Consider the following 27,928-nt stretch of genomic DNA (forward strand, 5'->3'; position numbering starts at 1 on the left):
ATGAATACAAACACAACCAAGGTTGCAAATTTATAGCGACATCAACATCACCGTATTTTGGTTTTGGTTTTGCGGCGCAGCGTGTAGTAAGGGGTTGGAGTGGTTTCCACGGCCTGCAGATGTTGAACTACCCTAGTTGAACGTTTATGCACTCATTTTTTACTGTTTGCGTGCATAGCCTACAATCACGGCTGCAGTGCTTTGGCACAGTATAACTATGAAGCGTGCCGCTTGCAGCCTGCCACGTTTACTTGAAAGGAGGCGTACATGCAACTCTTTTTTGTTGGCTAGTCGTTCTCTCACACACGCCAAGGGCGCTGAAGTGCAAGACCATGGTAAATCGCACAACGATTGTGTGGCAGAACGCGGCATCGTAACGTGCTGCTCTCACTATATTTGAAGCTCAAAGTAAGCGTGCTATGGTCAGGTTCACTGGCGATTTTTCTTTCCTTCTTTCGTGCAGACCCGCACGAACAAGGTCCACTGTATCCCGGCCACATACCAACAACTTTTGCCCAGAAAGCTCTCATATCAGTTGGTTCAGCGCTTGCCGCTATAACGGACCCTTTTAGGGACGGTAAGTGAGAATTTTTTGTAGCTTACTGTTAGGTTACCTGCACGCCTTATAGCAGTGCTTGTTGGTCGTTGCAGACATGGTGGCTGTGTTTGGAGAAGTAACCGGAGCGTACGCTTTCCGAGATTTGCACAGAATTATGTCTGATGACGAGGAAGGACGACAGATATTAAGGTGAAGTAATGTTGTTTTTAGGTGTCAACAATGGAGGCAGTGCGGTAATCGTAAAGTCGGTTCTCTCGCAGAGACCGGCCGAGAATCAACACTCGCACGGTGGACTTGGACTACCTCAGCAGCCTACCTGATTACACTTTCGGCTACACATACTATCGGTTCCTTCATGACAACGTGGGTACTGGTGCTCTTCCATTTTGTAGTATTTCAGAAGGAAATGACAGCTTCGGAAATTTGTCCCGTTTGCGCGGATTGCTGGTGTAAGCTGTAATAGGGTAGCGAGTTGGAAAATATTCATACTCTTTTTCTAGTCCGTGTTCCCTTTGCGCTGGCCGTCATGGGTGTAAGCTGGGAACCAGCATGTGTTGGGCGTTGGGCCAGTGTATAGAGAAATTGTGTAAATATTTCAGTTTCACTACACATTCAATGAAAATATAACGGATTGAATGTACGAAAAGTGCAAATGATGGCCATAGAGTCAAAGATTGAAACAAACAAGGACCGGAATATCTTAGTTTAAGCTTAACAATACAGTTGGCAGCAATTATAGGCATGTAGCAAGCAATGCATGTATCAAATAGTTCATAGGATCTGTACACTGGTCAGAGGAGTGCACCGTGGAGCAGCGCTGCCTGCAGCAGCTGCACTAACCATTGGGAAGGTGTCCTACCACTGGCATGCTTAACCAAATATGACTTTCCTCCCGTGTGGCTATGGGCTGTTCATAGATGAATAATGCAACATTCTTCACTGCTCGTTGAAGAATGAGGCAGTGCCTGGTTTGTCCAATTCAGGTGCAAGCGAAGAATTGTGCGCTTCTCCTCATGTGCTCGTGTCGTAACATGCTGAAACCCTTCACTTTTACTTCAGTGAAAGTGGGTTCCTTTTCTTTTCTTGTCCCACTTTTATGTCATTTCACGCTGCCTTCTAAATGCAATGGCAGCCATGTGGTTTTGATTCGTATTATTCAGATCAATAATGGTGGTAAATTGCTGTCCAAAAAAGTCTACAGAAGCAGAACATTACGTTTTACTCTCCTGTAACTCTATCAGACTTGTACAAGGCACAGGAAGAAACTGATTGCAGTTACTTCCTCTGTGATTACAAATCCAATAAGTATAATGAGGTGACATGGTTATTGCATTTTCTGGGCCAGGCACTCTCAGTAAGGCTAATGAAAAGCTGAAATGGCCATTGCTATATAGTCGTAACACTGCTGTTTAAATTAGTTTGCCAAAATCAGGCATGTGTAGCAGCAAGGCTGCTCATGTCATTACTGTGGTTGCTCTACTTTAGCTCCTATCAAATTCAAGTGTTGAAAACTGAGTTGCCTGTATAGATGGCTTGCATTGACGTTACTGAAACCACCATGTTGGAGCACCAGCATGTGGGGATGTGACGTTTGCGATGTCACATCGATGGTATCAACACATCACATGCAAGTTCATTTGTTATTCATGCACAGAGACGCTTCTGCCACGTCGTTTTCACATTGACGCAACTTGTTTGCTATCAAAACCACCATCGTGCAGTGCCAGCACGTTCAGAAGCTGTGTCCATGACGTCACGTACAAGCTATCTATAGCCTCTTCCAATAATGTTAATGTTTGTATGTAATTGATTACTGAAAAAGTAGTAGAGTTGCAGTGAGTGTTACAGGGTAAAGAGTAACTGATTAACAAAACTGTCACATATTTTAGTTGACTACAAGTACATATGATTACATTACATGTAATTCATTACATACAAGTCTGAATTATATCAATGTCATCTTTAAACATATATGTCTTAAATAAGGCTGTCCCAAATGAAACAGGATGTTTTGTCACATTTGGTGTTTAAAACAGTGAAAGACAAAATTCATTGTTTAGTAACAATGTTAGTAGGGTGATTCCACGTAAGATCGAACAATCGATGGCTGGTCAACCTCTCAAATTTATTTCAAAATTTTATATATTATTGCCTGATGAGTGGAAAGAAGAGATCCGCAATTTGTTTTGCTGCCAAAGTTTTTTCGAAGCACAGGAAATCAATAATGACAAAGAGGTGGAGTGGAGCGCTCATCTGCTCTGCTGTTTTGGCCAACTTTCGTAATGAATTGCACAAAATATATTAAAGTCAGGTAGCTGAAATTTCTTTAACTAAATATATGCATGCTTTTGCTTCTGCTCAAGTATTTTTAGTTTTAATGTGTAATGTAGATGTTTTTATAAGAAACCTCATAATTGGCCCAGGAAACGCTAATTTCTTTACTTTGAAGGTCTTTATCTCGAAAAATCCTTGTAGCAGAGTGACAAAAATTGCGCATTACGTTCTTCGCATGCTTATCTACCACACTACCGAGTCTTATATTTATATAACTTTTCAGTAAAGAGATATGATCGGGCCAAGTTAAAGAAAACACCGGACAATGAAAACTTCTGACGACAATTAAAAGAAAACCCCATTTTTTATATTCCTTAAACTTTGTCCCCTTATTCTCCTCCACATCAGCTTTCATAATCATTGAAAACGTTGCATAATGTCGTTGCACTAATAGTTACGACCCCTCCAATGAGACCTTTAGGCAAGGACTGGCAATTCTGACTTCTTGCCTAGCAAGTGTATAAAATGCAGGCAGGATTGAATTGCTTTTTATTAAAAGGCCAGCAGGTACCGCAAAAGGTGTCGCCGGCACTGAAGACATTAATTTTGAAATTATTTGGTCACTGCAGCGGCCACGAGCGTGGGGCTACCGAGCAGGCGCGCGCGCACCCGAGATGCTCGTTGTAAGAGACGGCGCAGTGAGAGCTCGTTTTCGCGTCCTCAGACCGATTGAGTTCGAAACAGCAACACCTCTCGGGTGACTTTAACGCACTGGAGCTTCGCTATTCTATCCGCCCTCTGTTCGCATCGCAGCTAGGCGCTGATGACAAACAAGGCGGAGATGGAAGCAAGATGAGAACTTTATAAGGGAGCTATGAGCGCTCGCTTCACGCACGCTGCTGCCAGAGAAACTGCGCTGCGCCAGTTGTGATCAGTGGAAAGCATTAACGTGGAGCTCCAGTGGCAGAGCAAAATATGGAATGTCAAAGGAAAGAAAACCAAAACCATCGGTAACCGGATGCGCTTGCCTATCTTAGATGTTGGCAGCAGACGGCCTGAACTAGCCGCGCGTTCAGAGCGCTGTTCACACTTCATTCGGCGCGGATAGTTCTTGTGCTTTGCTCTTACTCTACTCCTCCTGTGTGTCTCATGGCGAGAAAGTATAGCTCTGAATGAGTCTATTGTGGAGACTACCTTTCGAAGCACAAGAAGCTTAAACGAGTACTGACACGAATTTTTAAAAATTTCGGATTGTTGCTCGAAATAAAAATACTGGTCTCGGGAAACCTAAAACGACTATTGTGGTGCCTGGGAATGCATCGTATATATTTTAATTAGCGTCACCTTAAAAAGACACTTTCGGTTTAGATATCGAGGGGTTGGCTTCTCAGTGTCGTTTCATAGCAGTGTGACGTCACGGAGATAAAGAAACTCGCGACGTACTAGCGGCAAATCCGTCATCTGCTCGTGGTGCACATAAACAATGATGAGTGAATTGTCGTCCTGTGACCCTGACAGTGATTTCTGTGATTTAGGCTGCATGCAGGACGCAGAACTCGCATACTCCGGGGAACTGTCTTGACTCGTCGGGATAATGTCCTTGCAGTGGAGCTGGCTTGCAGATGCTCAGCGACGAAAACTCAAAGTCAAATTAAAATATTTTATACGTGTTCTCCGACTCCAGTGTGTGGACAGCGTTGACACTGCACACCAACGAAGCAAAAAATGTCTCTTTTGCGATGTCTTAAAATCATGTCAGTACTCCTTTAATTATTGCAAAGAAGCCAAAATTTCGCAGAGTTACCGACCTAGGCATATACGCTTTGAAGAAACGTTCAACGCCCGAAAGATCAGTGGCTGCCAGTGAGACGGACTACTTGTGCTGCGCGTGCTTTTATTACCACTGCAATGAAAGATCTTCACGGAACTCACAGTTTAACGATGACATTCTTATGCCCTCTGAAAAAGAAATCGACGTCATTAACCAGATCACTGCGACTACCGGTGCACGTGCGTTCAAGTCACCCGAGAGGTGTTGCTGTTTCGAACTCAATCGGTCTGAGAGCTCTCACTGCGCCGTCTCTTAGAACGCGCGCCTGCTCGGGAGCCCCGTGCTCGTGGCTGCTGCAGTGACGAAATAATTTCAAAATTAACGTCTTCAGTGCCGGCGACACCTTTTTCGGTACCTGCTGGCCTTTTAATAAAAAGCAATTCAATCCTGCCTGCATTTTATACACTTGCTGGGCAAGAAGTCGGAATTGCCAATCCTTGCCTAAGAGTCTCATTGGAGAGGTCGTAACTGTTAGTGCAACGGCATTATGCAACATGTTTTCAATGATTGAGAAAGCTGATGTGGAGGAGAATAAGTGGACAAAGTTCAAGAAATATAAAAAATGGTTTTTTCTTTAATTGTCGTCAGAAGTTTTCATTGTCCGGTGTTTTCTTTAACTTAGCCCGGTCATATCTCTTTACTGAAAAGCTATATAAATATAAGATTCAGCAGTGTGGTAGATAAGCATGCGAAGAACTTAATGCGCAATTTTTATCACTCTGCTACAAGGATTTTTCGAGATAAAGATCTTCAAAGTAAAGAAAATAACGTTTCCTGGGCCAATTTTGAGGTTTTTTATAAAAACATCTACACTACACATCAAAACTAAAAATACCTGAGGAGAAGCAAAAACATGCATATATTTAGTTAAAGAAATTTCAGCTACCTAACTTTAATGTATTTTTGCAATTCATAACGAAAGTTGGCCAAAACAGCAGAGCGGATGAGCGCTCCACTCCACCTCTTCGTCATTATTGATTTCCTGTGCTTCGAAAAAATTTTTGGTGGCAAAACAAATTACGGATCTCTTCTTTCCACTCATCAGGCAATAATATATAAAATTTTGAAATAAATTTGAGAGGTCGACCAGCCATCGATTGTTCGTGGAATCACCCAGTATGTTCGTGGAATCACGATGTACGTGGAATCACCCAGTATGGCTTTATCATCTGGTATACTACTGAAGAATTTCTCTGCATTTAAAAAGCAGTGTTTAGAGGCACATGCATATGCATAGACAGCTCATGCATATGATTGCCTTTGTTTTGTGTTGTGTATGACACACTTGACCATGATTCTTGCTTGCCATTTTTCTTTCTCCATGGAATTTTCTTCCCCTGCAGAATGTGACACCTGACTCGAGACTTCCTGTACAGTTTGTAGACGATGCTGAGCTGGCTTACGTGGCCCAGAGGTATCGTGAGGTACATGATCTGATCCACACACTTCTCGAAATGCCAATCCACATGTTGGGTGAAGTGACTGTCAAGTGGGTTGAAGCTATCCACACTAAGCTGCCCATGTGCTCAACTGGTGGACTTTTTGGAGCAATGCGTCTGAAGCCAAAGTAATGTAATGTTTCATTCTCTCCTCATTTGTACTGTTTCCACTTTTTCAGAATCTTTCATTGACATATCCTTGGCTGGTATAATACAATAATTATTTTCCTGTCATTCACACTCACAAATGCGTGATCCTGGTGATAATGAATGTTGAACACTGCTAGACCACTGGTTGTAGTGGAAAAAAGGAAAATAACTGGAGTTGCATTTTTGCCATTATCTTAAACACTGTTAAAAAAAAATCCATCACATCTCTGTGCATTGCATCTTGCTTGCATTAAGTTGCATAAGATATACAAGTTGTGCTCTAGGGTGGTTAGAAGTGCAAGGGCTTGACTTATTTTCATGTATATAAGTGCTGTCTTATACAGAACTCTCTGCTTTCCAACACCTAATGTGTTTATAGCATGCTCCATGCTCTCTTGAGCACACTTTCTCTGATAGCATGAGAATATTACATAACACAACATTGCTTTTGCAAGTTTTTAACTGTGCCACTTAGTTACTGATGCAACAAACAGCTTGTGTGCATTGTATATAAAAAGTGAGTTCAGATTGAAGATTACAGATTAGTAGAATGGGGGAGGGGGGGGAAGGAAGGGACAGTTTGCTTGGCAAAACGTGATGCTACCTGCCATTTGGACTTAAGGAATGTGAAGATGGCATGTCTTGCTCTTGCACGTGGAGGCTTGTGAAGCCTGAAGACATGCAGTACAGAAAGTTACGGCAACTCTGGCTGCTATTTAGAGTTCCTGCACGAGCACCCTGTGACATCATTAATCTTGTGAGCATCTACTTAAAACTAGTACAGTTGAACCTTGATATAATGAAGTCCTACTTGCAGCCGAACACATTGTTAAATTGCGAATTTCATGAAGTCGAGGTTCGTATGTTTCAGCAGTGCAAATAAAGATAACACTCCTAGCATATGGAACTTCGTAGGCAACATAATCACACTATAAGAGCGTGATTCTGATTAGAAGAGCGCGAAATAATAATGCTACAAAGAGCACCGGCTGTCCTTTCGTCTATAAAGAGCATGACGCCTGATAGCAGATGTGCACGAATGTATTTATGCATGTTATGAGGCTGCTATTAACCTCTAGCGCACTCAACGCTCACAGCCATCGAGTCATGCCATGCTCAGGAATGCAATATGGCAGCCTGTAAATGTAAGGATGATGCCAATTCATGAATGCTAGAATATTTATTCGACCTTAACGCAGAGCACTTCTATCCAACGCAGATCCAAGCAAAGAAGTCCGCCAGCTTCATCTGTCGCTTGTTGATAAGTGTCAGGGTTGAAATCTCATATCTTTCGAAACAGCCACATTCTTTTTGCCGCTTATTACTTTGGTGATCATTTTGGCCCGTACATCAAGGCACAAAACTTCTCTTGCAAGGTGCACCACTCATCATGGAAAGGGAAACATGACACCAGATCAAACCACAACTGTGCTTGGTGTGCCAACCTGTGTACAATGAGATCAAACCCTATCAAACCACCAATTGGGGAAAATAAACATCCTTGGCGAACACTGTTTGTAGGCCTACTTCCGGTTGCCGCTTTCCCGTTCCAACAGATCGGTTACTTCATAGCCTGATGCGGTTCAAAGCTTCCGAGGCACTCTGGCTAGCACAAGAGGAGCGCGCTTGCTGTGGGTTTCATAAACAACAGATAGTCAGTGGTGCGTTCTGCTGCGTGGATTGAAGCCCGTGGGAAAAATTTGTGCATTAAAGGGCACATGCAAAGTGCTGTTTGTCGCGCCTAAAACTTAATGTTAATCTCCCTGTCAAGGAGGCTCCTGGTATATTCGTGCGAAGCACGAGGGCTTTGTTAAATCGGTAGTGCAGTATCAATGTTGCACACTTTTCAGTGGTGCATAGGTTGGAAAATGAAAGAAAAAATTGTTACTTTGAGAATATCATTTAATTTAGGCTCGACTGTAGATCATTTTTCGATGATGAATCTTTCATGCGGATTTACAGAAATCCAGGAGAGAACATAGTATATCAAGAACTTTTTTTTTTTTTTCATAGGGGTGCCCTAATTATGCAGAAATACATTGAAATCCACCATTCAGTGTTCTGCCTTGTCCATGAAATTCAATATATTGAAGTTTGGCCTTTTTATTTTCTAGTAGTCAGCCTATTTCTTTATTTAATTACACACAAAATAAACTTCATTTGATAATGCAGTACTTGTTTTGTCTATACCTCTGCCTGTCTGCAATTTTTTTTTGCACTGCTTGTAACTTTCACAACTTATTTCAAAAATGAAAGGATGGCATGAAAAAACACAGCACACAATAGACAGAGACGACGACACCTGCACAACTTGCAACTGTTTATTCACATCTTAGGCGAGTGAAACACAGAGAGGGCAAAAGTCAGAAAGGAGGTACCCCACATGCGCACAGCAAACTGCAAAAAGGAGATAGGCGATTAAAATTAGTGTTTTAGCATATTGCATGTAAAAATGCATGTTCACTTTTAGAAATAGCAGTCGAGTGGGTGCTTACACAATCACTACCGCTTCTGTCAATATGGAAAGCCTCAATCAGTTAACAGGCTGTCTTGTCTTTTGCTCCTGTTTAAGATCTTCGTTTTCTTGAGTTTTGCTTCGCATTTTTTTCTTTTTATTCTCCCCGCATGCTTTGCAATGATGTGGTATATGAGTTTCTGTGCCATTTTGTAATGCGCGTTTAATATTATGTTTTTATTTATTATTATTATTTTTATTACAATTTTTTATTATGTTTATTAGTGTGCAGGTGTCGTCGTCTCTGTCTATTGTGTGCTGTGTTTTTTGCGCAACCATTTCATTTTTGAAACAGTGCACCCACTAGCCCCCAAAACATGGGCTACCAGACAACTTATTTCTGCTTTGAAAGTAGAGATTACTGGTTTATACTGATCTGCTGCTGCTCTTTTATATTCTTTTAATTTAGCTATGGTATTTATGTATGTACCAGGTGAGGTGTTGTTCCAAAACCTTTTATGAAGCAAAGTATGTCATAGACTTCTCAATGCTATTATCTGAGCCAGTGTAAAATATGCTGCAGTGTTTTTCTGATGCTGGTCTAAATACCATGTTCTAGCTGTTATTGCAATCTTCTGTTTCTGGCATACACGAAGCACAATAGGGGCTATGTGGAATTCTAAATGCATGCTTTTTCGCACATCTCGTTCAACTTGTGCCCAAGGGTTGACATTGCCATAAAAGTGGAAATGAAGCAGGCACTGTGTAGCGCTACTAAGTACTGTTGAAAAGCCTATTTTCAGTGTTTTACTTGCAGTCCTACTAAGCAAGAATTTTCTTCTTTTTGTTTAATTCAGTGATTCCACTCCTGCGCCAACTGCGCCAAAGTGCGCCAAATTGTATTTACTGCGCCATCCTGATAATATCGACGAAAATTGCGCCAAACTGCGCCAAAGTCTTGGATTTGGGGGCGTCTATCACCGGCAATCGCACGGCCGGCGCGTCGGAACATGTGCAGCTTGATCTTGGGGCTGCCAAAGTCGCAACCATGGACCAAGAATTATTCCGTTGAATAAATAGCGCTTGCGCGTGCGTCTCGAGTAAGCCACGATGCCATGCGCGGTGCCGACGTAGCTTCTGTTCTGCAAGTCGGCTCGACAGCAAAACGCGCTCTCCGCAGAGGCTCGTGACGTCTAGGCCTATCGGTAGCGAGGAAGTGCGACGGCGATTCATCGGTGGACGTCGTCTGTTCTAGAAACGCTGCTGATAGCTCGTTTCAAGCGTCGCACGGCACGTAAGGAAAGCAATGTTCAGTAATAACTACATGTGTGCTGCTAAAATGTCTGTCATCTGTTTCCGGACATCGCGGAATGAAATCTGGGATCGCTAGCAGTAGATAGATGGGACAATATCGAATTTTCCTTGCTTCGCGTCTATGGAAGAGCACGCGAACGGTGGAAACGCGTTCACACTTTTCCTCAGATGTACTTTATCCATGGATCTTCATTCGGAAGAGCTTTTTCGTAATTCCTTCCGCCAGCACGTCCGAGTTTGTAATCACTCCGCGGTAAATACCCCCTAAAAGGCCCTGCCCTTTCGAGCTCACGTGCTAGGGTTCCAATTCAAATTTTTTGCTTGCATTTTAAAAATGACATCTCATTAATAAAAGCATATCTCCTGGTCGGAGCAGCCGCAAGTGCGCAGCTGTCAGTAGCGGGCCCGTCGCTGACGGCCCACAGTGAAGCGGCTACCCCATGTTACACGTCCGCCCCTCGCTTTCGGGGGTCAATAGCTGACGGTTAAAAGAACTCAGTTTCGCTTTAAGGGCGAAGCAATGAATGCGATACCAACAAATTGTATTGTTAAACGAAGTAAGGCTAGCAGCTAACTCTTGTGGATCCGATCTCGCGTAACTGAACAAAACACTGGTTCAAAGGGACACTAAAGAGAAACAATGAATTGGTTTATATTGATAAAGTGTGCTCAGAGAACTCTTGTGTAGTTTATTTCACCACCATAGGTTTATTATTAGAGGAGAAAACCAGTTCAAAGTTTCATTTTTAAATTTCACGCCGAACTTTGTAATTCGTGACGTAAAAGGTTTCAAAGAGCATTTAACGTATTTTGGCGCCACTGGCTCGACGAAATTTCCACAAACTCGTTATGTCAAGTCTCTGGCCCCCTAAGAGAACAATGTACTTCGATTTAAACGATTAGGAATTACGTAGGCCCAAGCAGGCACCGTCAAAAATATGTGACGTCACGGAAAATGGTGCGGGAATTCCAAGGTGGCGTCGCCACCTGTATTTTCTTTTTGCGCGTTTTCTCGCTTATTAAGCGTCTTCTCGCAGCAAGCGTGTTGTTTTTGGTATCGTGGAAGACTACTTTACTAATGCGAGAAAAATCGTTTTGCTCTTTAGTGTCCCTTTAAGGGACTATGGCCGCTCCAGGACCCGAAGCGTTTTCTTGCTCTACACGAAGTAAGCGTTGAGAGCGCAGCAAGTTTACGAGCCGCCTCCTGATGCCTCGAAATAGCGCGCGCGCAAGCGACTGCGCCCTTCGAACGATGCGCCCCCCCCCCCTTCCCCCTTCCGCTCCCCTGGCGTCCTTTCATGCACCTTACGAAAGACGGGCGGGGCGTTTCCTCTCTGTTTGATGAGCAATCGACGGCAGGCCCGCACGCGGGAAGACGTTATCTCATGCGCTGTCCGTGCGACGGAGACAGACGGCTGGCTAGTTTAATCTCCGCTTGAGCCGCGTTCGTCGCCAGCGCTCGCAGCTTTTACCCGCGGCTAGAATGCGCGTGGTGATGTTATTAATTTGGTCTTTATACAGAAAATTACGGCAATGGCGACGGCAAAAATCCGCGGAGAGTGTCCATATAATTGTTATCACAAGAAACATTTTAAAAAAGTTGAGGAGCCATTTCACTCTGTGAAGTGGATGATAAGCGAAGCTGTTTCGCGCATAGCAAAGAGGTGACATGGTGGAGGACAGTTTGGTATGTAAAGCCAGGTTGTTAACGTTCAATACGCAATATTTATGCGAAAGCCTCAGATGCTTTATCAAACGCGAAAATCAGGCGATTGATGCAAAAAATCATCATCATGTGATGGCGTCATGATCACGTCATAGATTGTCAAAACTTGTGACGTCATCATGGCGTCATATATCGTGATGTCACGTGATGACACCATCGCATGACATCGTCGCTTTACACTGCTTCCGTAATCGGTCCGCCGATCATGGAGCTAGCGCAAAACCAGGTGAGGTGCAAAATTAAAGCTTGCAGAGAGGGAGGGGAGGATCAACCCGTCAATCGAGAAGAAAAAGAACCTGGCTTTTGCCTAGGAGTTTTCTTAGGGGAATTCATTAGGGACAGTGTGGCTCTTTGGCATTGAGGCACTGCTGTACATCACGGCGTTTGTCTACAATGTCTGCTGATAACCACATAGATGTATTCAGAGTGCTATTTCATAAAGCGCAATTTTATTGATCTGGTATTCTGTTTATTTGCTAGTGTCGAAAATAATCACCGAAGAGGTTAATTCAGAACACTCAACTGCATGAGCCCTTATTTTTTCATTAGCGAGTGAAGTATGGAGTTCTCCTGAGATGATTTTTTCCATGAGATTTGCAATGAATCGAAATATTTCTAGCCTTCATAAGAGCCCCCTAGTAATATTCCGGTGCTTGAATGTTATTGCAATATGCTTCTGTAGTGCACTCCAGGATATAAAATTCGCTGCTCCAGAGTGCTCCCAGATGCAAAATTATCTGCTCCAAAGTGCTCCAAGATGAAAATTTTGCTGCTCCAAAGTGCTCCAAAACGGAAATTTTGCTGCTCCAAAAATTGCTCCAAATCAGAAGTCCTCGGTAGCATCACTGTTAATTGCTAAGGGATGTAATTTTGATAGCTTTGTAATACAATTTCTTTTTGTAGCTATTCTAGAATGCTTTAATTACTTTTAGGAGAACTATTTGGAGCTATTAGATGTGCCTCTTGAACTTGTTTTTTTTTATCTTGGCACTTCAGAAACGTTAACATTTTATCTTCTGGATGCAATGGCAGAAAAACTGGTTTCTCTTGGTTTCGTTTTACGCAAAATGCTAAACATTACCGTCAGAAAGGCTTGTTCTCTTGATGATCTGTGCAAATAATTATGTTAATGATGTTGTATTGCTGTGTTTCTCCGTGGCGCCTTTTTGGTGCATACGTAGTTATCGTAACTGATCTTCATGTGGTGTCTGTAAGGTAATGATTTTTGACATTTTATTAAACAAAGGTGTGAAACAGTTTGATGACATGCAGTAATACTCAATGTTCAACTGTCGTTATAACGTTGCATATATGCTGTGCTGGTGTGGCAAGTTGTTTTTTGCCATAAGGATTCATGTTATCACATTGCCATCAGCGACTTGGTACTGCTTTACAGAAAGCAGATGATTTAAAGAAATAGTAAAATGTTCTTTATCTTTTTAGGCAACGCCGAGATTACGTTAATGTTCATCTGCCCTGGGCCCTGCGTGTGGGATTCAATGCCAAGAACCTAATGTGTGTTTATTATGAGAAGCACTGGGAGGAACCCCTTTCCGAGCTGCAGAGAAAATTGCGAATCGAGCCCTTTCCTCGGCAAACTTTTCATCGAACCGTTGAAGGTAATGTAGCACAACTGAAACCAAAACTCTGAAGGTGCTCTTAGAAAAGGTTTGCTCTAATACACTGACAACTGCTATAAATGATAAAGCAAGTGTATTTTGTTAATTCTTAAAGCTTAGTTAACAAAATGAATTTTGTTCTGGGAAATTGGTTTTATGAAGTCTTTTGACATGCACAAGCTGTGGCAAAGACATCTATTATAGATAGGGAAGCAAACAACAAAAAAAATTAAACTAAAAATTACTTCTGCCTGTGCAGAGATACCATAAACCATGATACTACCATTGTAATCTGCATCACATTTAAAAATTTTAAGAGCAGAATATGCAAATAAAACGAATGCTTGTGCAGCACACTAGGTGCCAAAAGGGGCAGGTGCATGGTGCCACAATTATATTGATAAAGATTCTGTTAAGTTAATGCTGTTTAGGTTGCCTGCAGTAATGGTAAAAAAAGTAAACTCATTCAGCCGGTGAAATACGAAAGTTTCTAGGATGTGAACATTTCTTTGCATGCTAAAGACAGTCTGAATTCATGCAAGGATTCCCACTGCTGAGCAACTTGTGGCTCTGGCTTTATTTGTATCAGAATATTATATGTTCTTCATGAGTATTCATTACACTGGTATGTTTTGTTTGGTCAGTACTAGTATGTATGTCATCTAAAAAGTAGGGCTTAGACTTAAGAATTTGCAGGATTAATTCAGTCTATAGAATTGCTGCATTCTTCCTTGTTTCTTATGATTCCCATGAGGCTTTCCGTTGAAGAAGTGAACCTTCTGGTCGAGCTGGTCTTCCAACAGTAACTTGCCTTGCAGTACTTCTGACAAGCTATCTGTACAACATTACTTTGTTTTGATTACGCATTTGTGTCCAGCAAATATGCACATGTCTACAAACTTGAGTGGACCTATCATATTTTAAAGCTAAAACGTTCTAGCAAAGTGATAATTGAGTACACCTCTTTCATAGCAAGCAGGTTTTAATATAGTATGCTTAATTTGCCTGAATTGACACCCCTCACATGAAAGGGAAGCTTTGAATAAGCAAGTGGCACTGTGAGAAACGGGATGGTCTTTGACACTAACATAGGTCAGCTCATTTCATGCAAAATGTACCAGATATATGGCTCATTTGTCCCTCATTTTTGTCTATAAGTCATGCTTGACCTGATGGTCCTCTTGAATTATTTTTGAACAGCCAAGCTTTTTCTTTTTTCAGTTTCTATCCAAAACTTTAGTATTACAAAAGTAATCAGAGGTGACTTAGACACTGTGTTAGCTTAGTCGTTAAGGTGTTGCACTGCTAAGCTCGTGGACGTGGGTTTGATTCCCAGCCATCGGGGCCTCATGGATGGGGGCAAAATGCAAAAACACCCATGTCCTTAGATATAAGTGCATGTTATAGAACCTAAGGTGGTCTAAATTAATCCTCATGGATGGGGGCAACATGCAAAAACGCCCATCTACTTAGATATAAGTGCATGTTAAAGAACCTAAGGTGGTCTAAATTAATTAATCCTCATGGATGGGGGCAACGTGCTAAAACGCCCATGTACTTAGATATAAGTGCACGTTAAAGAACGTAAGGTGGTCTAAATTAATTCTCATGGATGGGGGCAACATGCATAAACGCCCATGTGCTTATATATAAGTGAATGTTAAAAGAACCAAAGGTGGTCTAAATTAGTCCTCATGGATGGGGGCAACATACAAAAACGCCCATCTACTTAGATATAAGTGCATGTTAAAGAACCTAAGGTGGTCTAAATTAATTAATCCTCATGGATGGGGGCAACGTGCAAAAACGCCCATGTACTTAGATATAAGTGCACGTTAAAGAACGTAAGGTGGTCTAAATTAATTCTCATGGATGGGGGCAACATGCATAAACGCCCATGTGCTTATATATAAGTGAATGTTAAAGAACCAAAGGTGGTCTAAATTAATCCTCATGGATGGGGGCAACATGCAAAAATGCCCATGTACTTAGGATAAGTGCATGTTAAAGAACCTAAGGCGGTCAAAATTAATCTGGAGCCCTCCCACTAAGACATGCCTTTTCATCATATTGTGATTTTGGCACATAAAAACCAAGAATTGATTTTGTAACCAAAGGTGACTTATGAAAAACAAATAAAATTGGCAAAAAACTAGCATCATTCTGAAACATTTGTGATTAAAAAAATAAAACAGAACCTTTTTGAATGGGAATTATCCAAGATATGCGTAGTGTTGTGCTCATTTAGCTTGCTTCTGCTGCTGTGGTGGCTGTGTTGTAGATGTGTTGTTAAAAGTAGAATATAATATATGAAGAGCCTATGTTATCAAAGACAATGCTTTTATACAGGAGACCCCTGCTATGTCTAGCCAAAGTTTAAAAATATTCTTATGCACTCTGTGATGATGCAAGCAAATGCATGTTGCTGACTATTGCATAGAGTAAGTCACACTGTTTGGTTTGTTCTTAATTGTGTAATTAAGCATTTTTGCCTAATTAAGCACTAGCTTTTGAAGCAACGAAACTGGGCAAAAAATTCCTATAAGAAAGTTGTAGATCGGTTCGCAAAATGTCCGAGACTTTCTAACTTTATATCTCTGAAGTATTGGTGTTTTTCTGCTTACTACAGATGCCTCCGCCCCCCCCCCCCCCAAAAAAAAAAATACCACAGGACATGCTCGTCTAGATTCCAAAGGCAGTCACGGCCAATTCTTTAGATCTTCCTGAAATGTCTGTTCAAATCATGGTTCAAATCATCATTATTGCAATATGTATCATACAAGGTCCCATTTGATTGGTAGGAGCTAACTGTAACTCTTTGAACACTGGTAGCCCATGTCATATATTACTTCACAAATGTGTCTTTATTCTTTGCAGATGGTAAAAAACAGTCTTGAAGAAAGTATGGTTGGGGAAGATGTGAATGTACTGTTGCATGAACACAACAGCAGCAGCAACAAAGAATATGAATTATTCTCTATTTTGCCTGGCATGTCTCTATCCAGAGCAGATCTTGAAGAAAAATAAATGCATTAATGTTTCAGTGTGTTGTTTCTTTATAATATGCTGAATTGTCCTCTACTTATCAAGGTGTTCTTGAGTATTCCATTGTGTTGTGTGCTAAAATTTACACTTCATTATTTTTGCAGTTATCGTACCTATTGTACTGCCCAGTGGTGTAGTGAGAAGGGTGGTTTGTGGGGTTTGACCCCGTCGCTACTGTTTGAGTCGCACTCACTGAGTCCAAGTACACATTGTCATAGTGTTGCACATGCACATCATCACATTGGAAACAAAATAAAAAAACAAGAATTCGGCAGATCCCACGCGTTGTGGGAATCTGTTTCATGCGAAGCAGTCAGCGAATACTTCTGTTATGTATTTTATGGCTTTGAGCCAAGCGTTACCAGGTGGATCGACATGTTTTTGTTTGTAAGTGTAGTAGCTGTGTGCACATCGTGGGCTTACCAGGCACATCGACAACACTGGCGTTTAAAGGGCAACTTATGGTGCGACATAAGGTCAGCCCTCACGTTAGAGTACATACGTCAGTATTATCGAAACTAAGTGCACTTTATGGTGCAATCGTGAATATCATATGTAAGTTTCGTTAATGTATTCCTCTGGGGTCGCGCAATGCTTCAATATAGCTTGCTGAATCATAGGAATACAAATGTAATGCTTATTAGACTGATATAAAAGCTGAGGCAACACTGGAAGCACACACATTTTACAAGAAAGCATTGTATTATATCGTAGGAGTACATATGTTGTGTTTATTGCTTTCTTGTAAAATTAACCACCACAGTTGACGTTGCACTGACGTTATGCCTGGATAAGCTGTTTTTCAAACCAGTTTATAGACCTGGTGTGGCTCCAAGGTAGAATACCCGACTGCCACGCAGAATGCTTGGGTTTGATTCCTGCTGGGATCCTAATTTTTGTTCTTTCCATTCGTCGGGTCAACAGTGCCGATGTTGGTTTCTCTTAACGCTCGCGTTTAAATAACCAATGCCTGTTCTCGCCGTTCCTGGGTAGATATAAACTGCCAATCACCTGTGGCGCATACCCGTACATCGCGGCCCGTGGTAAACGGTTGTGTGCCACACTTGTCTGGAGGAACGGGTTTGACGATGTACGCAAACAGGATTTTCGCGTTATTCATGTCATGACCCGACAGTCGTATTCGTCAAATCCTCTTACACTCCCATGCCAATTTTGGTCCACATCAAGTTATGGAAGCGATCATGAGAGCACCCAGACACGTAGGTGGCTAGATAGATAGGTAGATAGTAGGGGTGTGCGAATACCAAATTTTTCGAATACGAATCGAATACGAATATCCACCTTCGAATATCGAATCGAATATCGAATATCAAAGAAAAAAAATGCCTCCACAGTAACAATGTTTTATTTAACATGTAGCTATTTGAAAAAAAAAAACATTAACAGCCTGACTGGCAACGCAACATACACTGCTGTCTCCAGAACGAAATGTCCAGGCTAGCACAATGCACATCACAACACAAGCAAATATCACGGCACAATGAAAATAATGACTAGATGTTATCATGTAGAAATATGAGTTGCTCCACATGATAAGGCAGCAGGCGCTCCCTTCTAACAGAGACAACCCCCCTTGCCACTGAAAAGGCACGTTCGCTTGGAACAGAAGTGGCTGGTATAGGGACGTATGTACTACATGGGGCAAAGCTTTGCCAGACTGGGGTATCTGAAGGTGCCTACAGTCCGCCACCAGTCACATGGGTCACTGCCTTTCTTCAGAAGTAGTTCCGCATAGTGAACGAGTGGTAGTGCGGCACGTTACGGCCGCATAATATTGAAAATGACATGATCGCCAACAGCGCTACACGTCGGAGATGCACCAGCAATAAATCATACGTATTGGGGCGCTCGTCGCAGGCAGATATCGTGCCTCCGTGCACTTACGATGTTTATCGTTCCTCTCGGCAACGTTTTTAGCGATACGAACGCAGCAGAAATGTGGAAGACGAGTTATTTTATGCATGATAATCAAATCGCATATTCGAAATTTTCGAATATTCGAAGCTATTCGAATATTCGAAAGTTTTCGAATACGCGATTTTCGAATCGAATACGAATATTTCGAATGTAATATTCGACGAATATTCGAAACTTTCGAATATTCGACGAATATTCGAAACTTTCGAATATTCGCACACCCCTAGTAGATAGAAACACTCAAAGTGCCTAAGGTTCGCTAAGAAATGCTTCGAATTAATAAAAGATATTAAGAACTAAGTTTGTTAAGTGTAAGGTGTAACTGGTTGCTTGTGGATATGAATTTATTGATAGACATATTCCGCCATTTGACACAGATTTGACTGTGTCAGGTTTCCAAGTGGAGTTATTGCTGGAAAACAAACAGGTTAAAAGAAAGACCAGTGTCATGTAGTTGTTTTCTTAGCTTTGAGCTCCATTTTCTCTTTCATTTTGTGCAGTTCCTGTCAGTCATCCTTGTGCCATCTAACAACAAATAAAGAAAACATCATTGTTTTTTGCACCTAGATCTTGAAACACTAGTAGGTGCCATAAAGCTGTCCATATTTGTCTGCATATCATACAGATTTTTATAATTGACTTTTTTGTGAACGTTGTAAGACATGTACAGGTGATTTCAAAATTTTTATGAACTTATTTAAATATTAAAAAAATAAACCAATAGCTTTACAGCATAGAATGGACCCTTGTGAATATACTCATGCAAAAATTTTTACGAACTTATGCCTAATTCATTGATTAATTTTGGGATGACAATGAGACTCTATCGAGAGTTGTTACTCAAAAACTACAAGATAGCTCAAAACTTATTTCAGTTCTGATATCAGCATAACATATTTCATCACTTTATCCCCGTAAATAACCAAAATAGTTTTCATTGCCACGTCCCCCCTTAACTTCACAGACACAGAGAAGCGGTTTGTTTCTGACAAATGCTTTTTATTTTTGGTCAACAAAACTATCACAGTACTCTGAACAATTTGGGGGTACAGGTATGAGAAAGTGCAAATGTTCCATTCCTGGGGCTAATGGACAACACAAATGTGACTTAAATGCTGTATGCACTCAGAACAATTCAAACTGGCAATAAAGCTATAAATAATAACACAGGGTATATATGAACACTGGTTTAGACTTTTCAATTTTACTGAGTTAGCCAACAGATGAACAAGATCTATTACTCGAAAGTTTCAGCAAAACAATTTGCTATGTTGACTACTGTGTGCGACGAAGTTGTTAATCATATGATCCTGAAACACAGTGTGCAATACAGGGTGCAACATATGCACTTTTATAAGAGATGTCTACGATTCCTCTATACTGAGGCGAAAGTAATTAGCTGCACAGAAATTCCATGATATGTATGTCAGACATAACATTGAATTAGTAAATGTTTTACTGTTTCTTGAGAACTGAAAGGATGACTGAAAACAGCTGCCTTATACACAAGTCGGAAAGCTCTTGCCAATACCACAATGGAATACAGTACATTTGTGGTGTATTTTTTGCATGGCACTGCCTAGAATCGATGCATTTGTTTCACACCACACAACAGCCTTGCTGTAGTCGCAATGTGATGCAAGCATGGTATGGCTTGAGCCTCGGCTAACGTTAAACACAGTGTGGCAAGTGCTATAACCCATAACCACACAAAACATACTTTGGCCATGATTACAGCATGGTGGCCATACATTGTTGCATGGATGCACCAACACCAGCTGATGTAATTTCAAAAGCACAAGAATATAACAACATATTCTATTTGGCTATCACTTCCCCACTGTTATCCTCTAATGCACTGGTGACCAGCTTGTGTTGTCCAATGTGTGCCAAATTGTTTTGCTGCTATACGTCACATCACTTTATAAAGCTGTGAAATGTAGTTAAAGAGATATAAAAAAAAAGCAAAAATGTAGAGGGTCAATTCCACAAAGACACTAAGTGCATCAGAAATGCATTATAGATGCAACAGCTACACAGCTGCCTGCACGAAGGCACTTGGAGCATCAACGATGCTATCACTAGAAAAGCTGCATTTTTAAACAGTTATAACACGGGAATATTTGATAAGAGGCACACTCTTTAGCTTGAGATAATCAAATACAGATGACAAAAACATTACTTAACTGACTATTACAAAACAGTGTGGTCTGCTCACAAGGTGAAAGCAAAATAAAAAGATTAACAGGGTGGTCTGCCCACAAGGTGGAAACAAAAGAAAAAGATTGATAGGGTGGTCTGCTCACAAGGTGGAAGTGAAATAAATAAATTGACAGGGTGATCTGCTCACAAGATGAAATTAAAGAAGAAAAGTCCCACTTGGCAGAGCTACAAGCAAACAGGGTGGTCTGCTCACAAGACTTCCGCTTGTGAGAACACAAGTGCCGTTTGGAATACGGCAGCTGCCTTTCGTGTGACAAGAGCCTTGCTTAGATGGCCTTTTGAGATGCTTTCTGTGATCCCACCAGGCTGGAAGCTGCCGTTTATTTCCTCTAAAGCAGGTAGAGATAGAGGTGTTGCCTCTTGGTTCAGATCCTGGCCACCTTGAAAGAGCTGCATTATGGCGTTAGACAATGTTACGACACGAAAAACATTGTGCAATAAAGAACATTGTGCAATATCAGCACGAATAGAAATATGAATACGATTAGAATGAACTGTTGTGTTCCCAGATTGCCTGTGGTCATAATGATGACTATCGGGGTTCCAAACACACATTCGGAAATACCTTATGTTTAGAAACTAGCTACTAAGTGAATGCCTACTGCGATCCTGAGTAACTATATTCATGGCCATTGTTTTCATCACTTTGTGTTTAAGTTGCATACATTAATGGGATACATGCAGTTTGACATGTGGTGCACATGGATATGTGCACCACATGTCACTTCCAGCATGCTCGTCGGGACGAGAGAAGAGAGAAAGTGCTTAAAGCGTGCGACAAATTCTTGTATAATTATGCTAGTTTTTGACAGATTCGAGAAATTTTTGTGGCGATCAATTCGCGAGGCAACACACTCTGACAATGAATAATTACTTGGAAAAGTGGTTCAGGACCCCTTTAGAAGTTACATGTTAATGCTAAAAACATGTGGTTGTGGATAAAACGAAGTGAAAAAGCGGTGCACATGGCACCTTACAAGAATGCTCTTGAACCTCACATTGTAAAAGTGCTTACTTTGTAATGACTGAAACACGTCACAGAAGTTACAGTAGAACTGCAGTCATGTCTCCTGAGTGGGCTGCAAGGATGTGTCAAGTCCAGGCCACCAGAATTCACATGGCAGATGAAATTCCCACTGGTGACAGGATGTGCAATGTCCATAGGTGCATGCTGCAACAAGCAATGTGAAAATACATTTCAAATTACCTCACATTTACAAATCCTTATCCTTCAAAGGAAGAACATCAATACTTTTTATTTAGGGTACCTAAGCTCGCAACACATACCTGAATGGATACTTGTGAGAGAGACCACCTCTTTAAGGCCCAATTTTTAGGATGGCCAGGTGACATGTTGGCTGCAAGAAAAGAGAAAGTGTCATTTCAATGTTTAGGACTCAAAAGAAACCTTGTTGAAAAGCTTTCCCATGCTCAAGTTCCCTGACTTCTTAAGAAGGTTAACATTCATAAATAATAATGTAGGAAAGCGTTAACAGTAAACTCAAGTGGGTGCATTTCACAGTAATTTCACTTGCAATTCCAGCAGTTACATTTCACCTGATAATGCAAGATTTAAATGTAGCAGAAATGCTCAGTCATGACCCATCTAATACACACAGTGGAGGAGATAAAATCCAGCCCTCCTGTGTTATCTGGGCAGTTACTCCCAAGACTGAGCTAACCAGGACCATAGTAGGCAGCAGCGCGCGGTTGAGGTGATCATACAAAAATGGGAACAAATTTATAAAAAACAAAATTTTGGGGAACTTCCATGATGTTGCTTCACTGACATTTACACATACAGCTGAGTGTTCCCCTAAAAGGGCACTAAAGAGAAAAAAAGATGTTTCCCGTGTTAGTTCATTACCCTTTCACAATAACAAAATCGCAGCCCTTGACACGTGGTAAGCGAGAAACCAGAGATAAGAAATTTGCAGGAGGCGATGCCTCCTTGAAGTTCCCACACCAACTCGCTGTGATGTCAGAGATTTTGACGGCGTCTACTAGGGCCTATTTTGTACCTTATAGGTAAAAATGGACTAAATTCTCTTCTGAGGTGGCCAGAAATTTACTGTACCAAAGTTCAGCAAACATTACTGACCCAATGTAGCAAAAAAAAAAAAGAAAAAATGGTTTGAAATCCGTGACATCACGCTGATGTGCAGAGATTTTGGTGCTAAATTTAAAAATAAAACTTTGACATTCACTTTCACTTCCATAAAGGAGTACTGACACAAAAATTTTACATCTTCTTTTTTTCTGCTGCAATAAGTAGCTAACGACCCACTTATCATGGCTGGAAACCTCGTGGGCTCTCGAGCGCACGATGGTTAATTTTTCGGAGGTCTTATAGTGCCCAGTCACAGTTTCAATTACAAAGAGCGCCGAGTGAGGTGGCACCCTGAATGGTTTTCATGTAAGCATAGCTGGCTACATGAGCACCCGAAACCGCGTTCACATGAGCACCACACTGACAACTTTTTTCAGCTCAATGAAGGCTCCCTGTGCTGCTATAATCCCCTCTGGGATGTTGCAAATATGCGTGAATCCCCCAGAATGCACTCACAAGGATCATGGCAGCCTACACAAACTCGTGACGCAGGTTGTTTACACAAAAACTAAAGGTGCATTTTGTGTGCAGTGGTGTAATACGCACTTTAAAATTGATTTTAAATACGTTCTAGGCTACATTACCCGTTGATATTTCGTAAATGATGCATGTGTGTCCACACAAATCTATCCCACAAGTTATCTCGCCTTAATGAACCCTTTAATGAACCTATGTCAAAATTAATAATAAAAATTTATCACTCTAAATTGCTTCAGTGTCCCTCTGAAGTGCTGCAAAAAAAAAGAACAAGTGAACATTGTAAACTTATATGTTTGGGTGGCATTCAGCACGGAGCTAATGGAAGTGTTTGCTGTGATTTAAAGGGGTACTGACACAAAATTTCGCGGCCGAGATAGCCCGCTGGATCGATTCCCGTGTACATGCGTGTACCATCTGCAAAATATCGACAGCGAATAAAGCTTGGAAGGTATTTTATATGAATTTTGAAGTTCGTGAGCGCGATTCAGCATTATAGGCCGCACCTGGTGCATTGACACCCTCAGAGGTGACCCGAGGTGGCCCCCCTACTTCCCCTACGTAACTGTTGCAGCCGGTACAAGTTATGATGACGTCGTAGCCGCCATTTCTGTTTTGACGCGCTTCCCAACGAATCACTCCTCACCAGCGGGTCAAACCTGAAGTGATTCGCCACGTCAAAAATTCCTTCCATCCCCGCCGCAAGAAAATCGTCGCCATCAGACAACGATGAGCCCGGCGATGACAGACCGCGCGGAAATGCGTCACTGTTCTGTGTGCTCACGTGACCGAGCGCTTCACTCGCTAGGTGGTGATAGTTGCACCCGGCGGCTTGTCGTTTTTGTAGCTCTGTCAAACCGAAACTGAGGCTGTGTCGGTAATGAGGAGCCTGTAAATAATTATCTGTCGCGCCCTGCGGCAAACGATGTGCCGTGTTATGACTAACAGGCCCCCAGCAACACATTGCAGCAAAAAAACGCGGGGCGAAAATTTTTGTGTCAGGACTCCTGTAAGTACAGTTTAAACTCTATTTAACAAAACCCAATTTTACGAATGTCCCGATCCAACGAAGAAATTTCCATTGCCCGGCAGGTATAACGTTGCCATCAATTTGAATGAAGTAAGCTATCATGGCACCAAACCTAATTTAACGAAGTTTTTCCGGGGAAGTAAATGAGTAAAAATACAGTAATTTCTTTCTGATTTTGTAATAATAATAATAATAATAATAATAATAATAATAATATCTGGGGTTTTACGTCCCAAAACCAAGATATGATTATGAGGTATGCCACAGTAGAGAGCTCCAGAAATTTTGATCCTCTGGTGCTCTTTAACGTGCAGATAAATCTTAAGCACACAGGCCTCAAGCATTTCGTCTCCATCGAAATGCGGCCGCCACATCCCGCGACCTTCGGGTTAGCAGTCGAGCACCATAACCACTAGACTGCAGTGGCAGGTCTTTCCAATTTTGACATGGACAGATTTTTCTTTGGGCGTGCACTCTAACGCTGTGCACTCTAACATTTAGCTGCCGTATTCACGAACCTAGTTTTATTTTGACGAGGCTGCATGCTGCACCTATGCACGAATCAACAGATTTTACAATCGGTAGTGCTCTTGCATACCAAATGGCGCTAGGGGCAGTGGTGGTTTATCGTTTCTGTAAATGCTCACACAGGAACATGGTGTTGCTTTCTTTAATTAATGGCTTATGCGCAGATGGCACTAAATGCCTCCTTGCAACTTGCTCAGCCTGCTTGCATGATCACTTCATTCATTATTCTCGTCTTTGCACATCGGCAGCCTTTTATGGCTTCACATGACTGTCTACTTGGCCTGCATCGCCCGGACACGAGAAATTTCATGTCCGGGCCGCCCTTGCGGACTTTTCTTGACACTTGCAGGCACAGGTTATTGGCAAATTCAATGCCGCAGTAGCTTCTGGCTGTTTCTACATTACAATTCTAAATTTCCAAGAAAACTTTTTCTCGATTTTATGAAATGCCCTATTTAACGAAATAATTCGAGCGTACGCATCACTTGGTTAAATAGTGTTTCAACTGACCTGCAAGGATAAGAGAATTTTTTTTTAAAACCTAAACAGTAATGCTGAGCACCTGGAAATTTTAACAACTATGTCAAGAGAAATGGTGCCCCATCATAGGTCAAGTATATGATACAGAGCAGTACTAAATGTCACAGACCTAGCCACAATAGAATATGCTGTTTAACCAGTTTTTGCATGCAATGTAAGGGGAGCAGAGTTATAAGTTGTGGTGGCAAAAACAGACACCACCCGATCACTGCGCTGGCTGTTGTTATTCTGCTTCGTCTTTCTCTGTCCTCCTGCTAGCGGAGCCCGAGCCCCAGTGCCGCTCATCGTCATCACAAAGTGTATACAACATCGCAGGCAGGATGCATTTACACACGGAAAGAAAACAAAGAAGGTGTGCTCCTTTCGATTGATAATTCTCGGCTTTGGAAACGCCCTTTGAACAGTGAAAATGTCCTTTTAAAATTGGAGTTTATCGGATAAATCCAAATTGTCAAAAGTTCTACCGGCGAGTGTTTATCGGATTTTTTTCTGATTTATCCAAAAACATGGAGCCCTAGTTATAATGCCTTTGAATACTTACAAATTTCTGGTTAATCTTGGTGCTTTAAGATGTTCCCTATTCCTTCAAAGCAATAACTTTTTGATACTACATTGGGCAAACATCCTGCACTGTTCACAATATACGCTTGTAAAGCGCTGTAATGCTATTTTCTACAAATGTGTAGCTTAATTTGGTACAGAAATTAAGCTACACATTACAAACTTTTGGCACACATAACCCATAGCATTGCTCCCATTCTCTGCGATATAGTGTTTGGCTCCCCCACGGCAGTGAGAAAATTTTTTTATGCTTAATCTCTTCAGGCAAGTAGTATAGAAGTCTGTCTATAAATGAGTCAAATTCACCCTTGTTTATTCCAAGGCTCTCAATATATTATTGCAAGAAAGGCAAGGTGCGGTGTTGATTTGTGCACCTTGTAGTGATTATTCAAAGTAGAGTGTAATTAGGCATCTGTTAATTTTGAAGGTGGTCCAAAAAGGACCAAAATTGAGGTTGAACTCTGCAGGGCCTCATGTTCAATTCATTCGAAGTTCGATGTCTTGTTTCTTTATCTGCCAACAGCCGACAAATCTATCAAAAGCAACTTGCGTCCACAAATGTGGACACCTAGCCTAAGAGGGTTAAAATAACGTCTGAAGATAAAGAGAACAGTGATATTCATTATGTCCCCGATTGGCCCACAGGCGTCAACGTTGCTTGCGTATCACACCTAGCGCATGAATACTATTTTCCCTGAATGTAAAGTGAGTTGTGTATGACGTATTTCGTTCAGGGCACCGTGAAAACTGACATTGCACTTGTTCCAACGATCCCAGCCCTACTTCGCTGTACAAACAATACAGAGGTTGTTAGCATATACAACAAGCAGTCGGTAAATTTTTTCAAGTGCCGTGGAAATGCGAAGCGCGTATACAGCGTTGAATTCAAGCGCGCTTGAAAGCGGCGTGTGACAGCACTGGATTTGCATCAAGCGCGTCTCTGCAGTGCGCTGCGTTTGTGTGCTGCGAAAGTCGTAGCGCTCTAGCTGTCGCGCTTTTTTACGAAATTAAGTTAAGCAAATGTAATGCGAGTACTCATCTGAAACTCCTGATCATGCGATTAAACGATGCGGGCGGGAGAAAATTACGAAAGAGCAAGGCACTGCATTGCATTGCAACTTGTTGCAGCACCTTAGCCACGCGCCTTACCTTGCTTATTATTCTTCACTACGACGCCCACAGATCTCCATCGCCGCATGAAAGTCTCGCCGACTTTGGCCATGATTTACAATCAATGCAACAGGGTGTTACGACACGCAAACCTACCACACAACATTTATTAAAGTAGCTATTAGCTGCTACCAAGTTCGTCGTCAACTTCGCCTTCTCTTGGTCTGAATCGAGATAAACGCGCGGGCATGCGCGCGAGCGAAATAGAACGCATAGAACGCGCGGAACATGGAGTGCATAGAGGGAAAAGAAATATGGCGCGGAGTCGTCCCCTGGCGGACAGTACTGAGGTGACAAAGGCGCTCCAGTCTTCAATGGATTAAAGCTCCTAGGATGCGTGGCCTTCGTGATAGGCTCCGGCCGCGTGCACCTGCCAGAGTTGCGGAGTCCACGGTGAATGGCGCGTCGCGTCGTCTGCTAGCCAATATGTTTACGTATGCACAAACGGCGTGGATTTCGTCGACGCGCTGCGTTAGATGAACGAAGTTGTTAGGGATAACATTTAAAAATTTATAGTTAAGACTCGACTAGATCAAGTAACAAAGAGGCCGTGAACTAAAAATTTAGCAGAGAAATCTTCTGGGCTTTTATTATAAGCTTAATTGAACATAACGATACATTAGTATGAGAAAATAAAAATCTTACAGGCTAGGGGTGCAATCGCGGAACGGTGCCTTTTCCGATGACAATGCTTTTCGTGCTTTTCGCGCTTGGCCAGTGGTTAGAGCGGCGGTCGGTCCACGTTATCAACGAGGTCAGCCAGCTGTGAGTGGTAGATGATAAGCTGATGATAAGAATAGCATAGAATAATAAGGCATAAAGCATCGCTCCACAATAGCACCCCAGGATTCCATAGTTCGAGGACTGCACGGGTACCCATGGTAAAAAGTGTAATGATAAAGAACATATATGAAAGCAGCAAGAAAATTAACATAATCC

At 41.8% G+C, this 27,928-nt stretch overlaps 2 protein-coding genes across 2 annotated transcripts; one reads left to right on the forward strand and one right to left on the reverse strand.

Moving 5' to 3' along the window:
* Window positions 1–70: 70 nt before the first annotated feature.
* LOC119396171 (ubiquinone biosynthesis protein COQ4 homolog, mitochondrial) lies at window positions 71–16,410 on the forward strand. The gene is made up of 7 exons (XM_037663264.2): window positions 71–335; window positions 464–577; window positions 652–748; window positions 820–922; window positions 6,008–6,231; window positions 13,192–13,367; window positions 16,245–16,410. The coding sequence occupies exons 1-7, from the start codon at window positions 218–220 to the stop codon at window positions 16,262–16,264; spliced, it is 852 nt and encodes a 283-aa protein (XP_037519192.1). The 5' UTR covers window positions 71–217; the 3' UTR covers window positions 16,265–16,410.
* A 3,946-nt stretch (window positions 16,411–20,356) lies between these two features.
* LOC119396178 (uncharacterized) lies at window positions 20,357–27,156 on the reverse strand. The gene is made up of 4 exons (XM_037663275.1): window positions 26,969–27,156; window positions 21,861–21,931; window positions 21,589–21,744; window positions 20,357–20,963 (listed from the first exon to the last, which is right to left on the reverse strand). Exons 1-4 carry the CDS (start codon window positions 27,039–27,041, stop codon window positions 20,763–20,765), a joined length of 501 nt encoding a protein of 166 aa, XP_037519203.1. The 5' UTR covers window positions 27,042–27,156; the 3' UTR covers window positions 20,357–20,762.
* Between the last annotated feature and the right edge of the window lie 772 nt (window positions 27,157–27,928).

Source organism: Rhipicephalus sanguineus, chromosome 1 (genome assembly GCF_013339695.2).
Source record: "Rhipicephalus sanguineus isolate Rsan-2018 chromosome 1, BIME_Rsan_1.4, whole genome shotgun sequence".
NCBI classification, from domain to species: domain Eukaryota; kingdom Metazoa; phylum Arthropoda; class Arachnida; order Ixodida; family Ixodidae; genus Rhipicephalus; species Rhipicephalus sanguineus.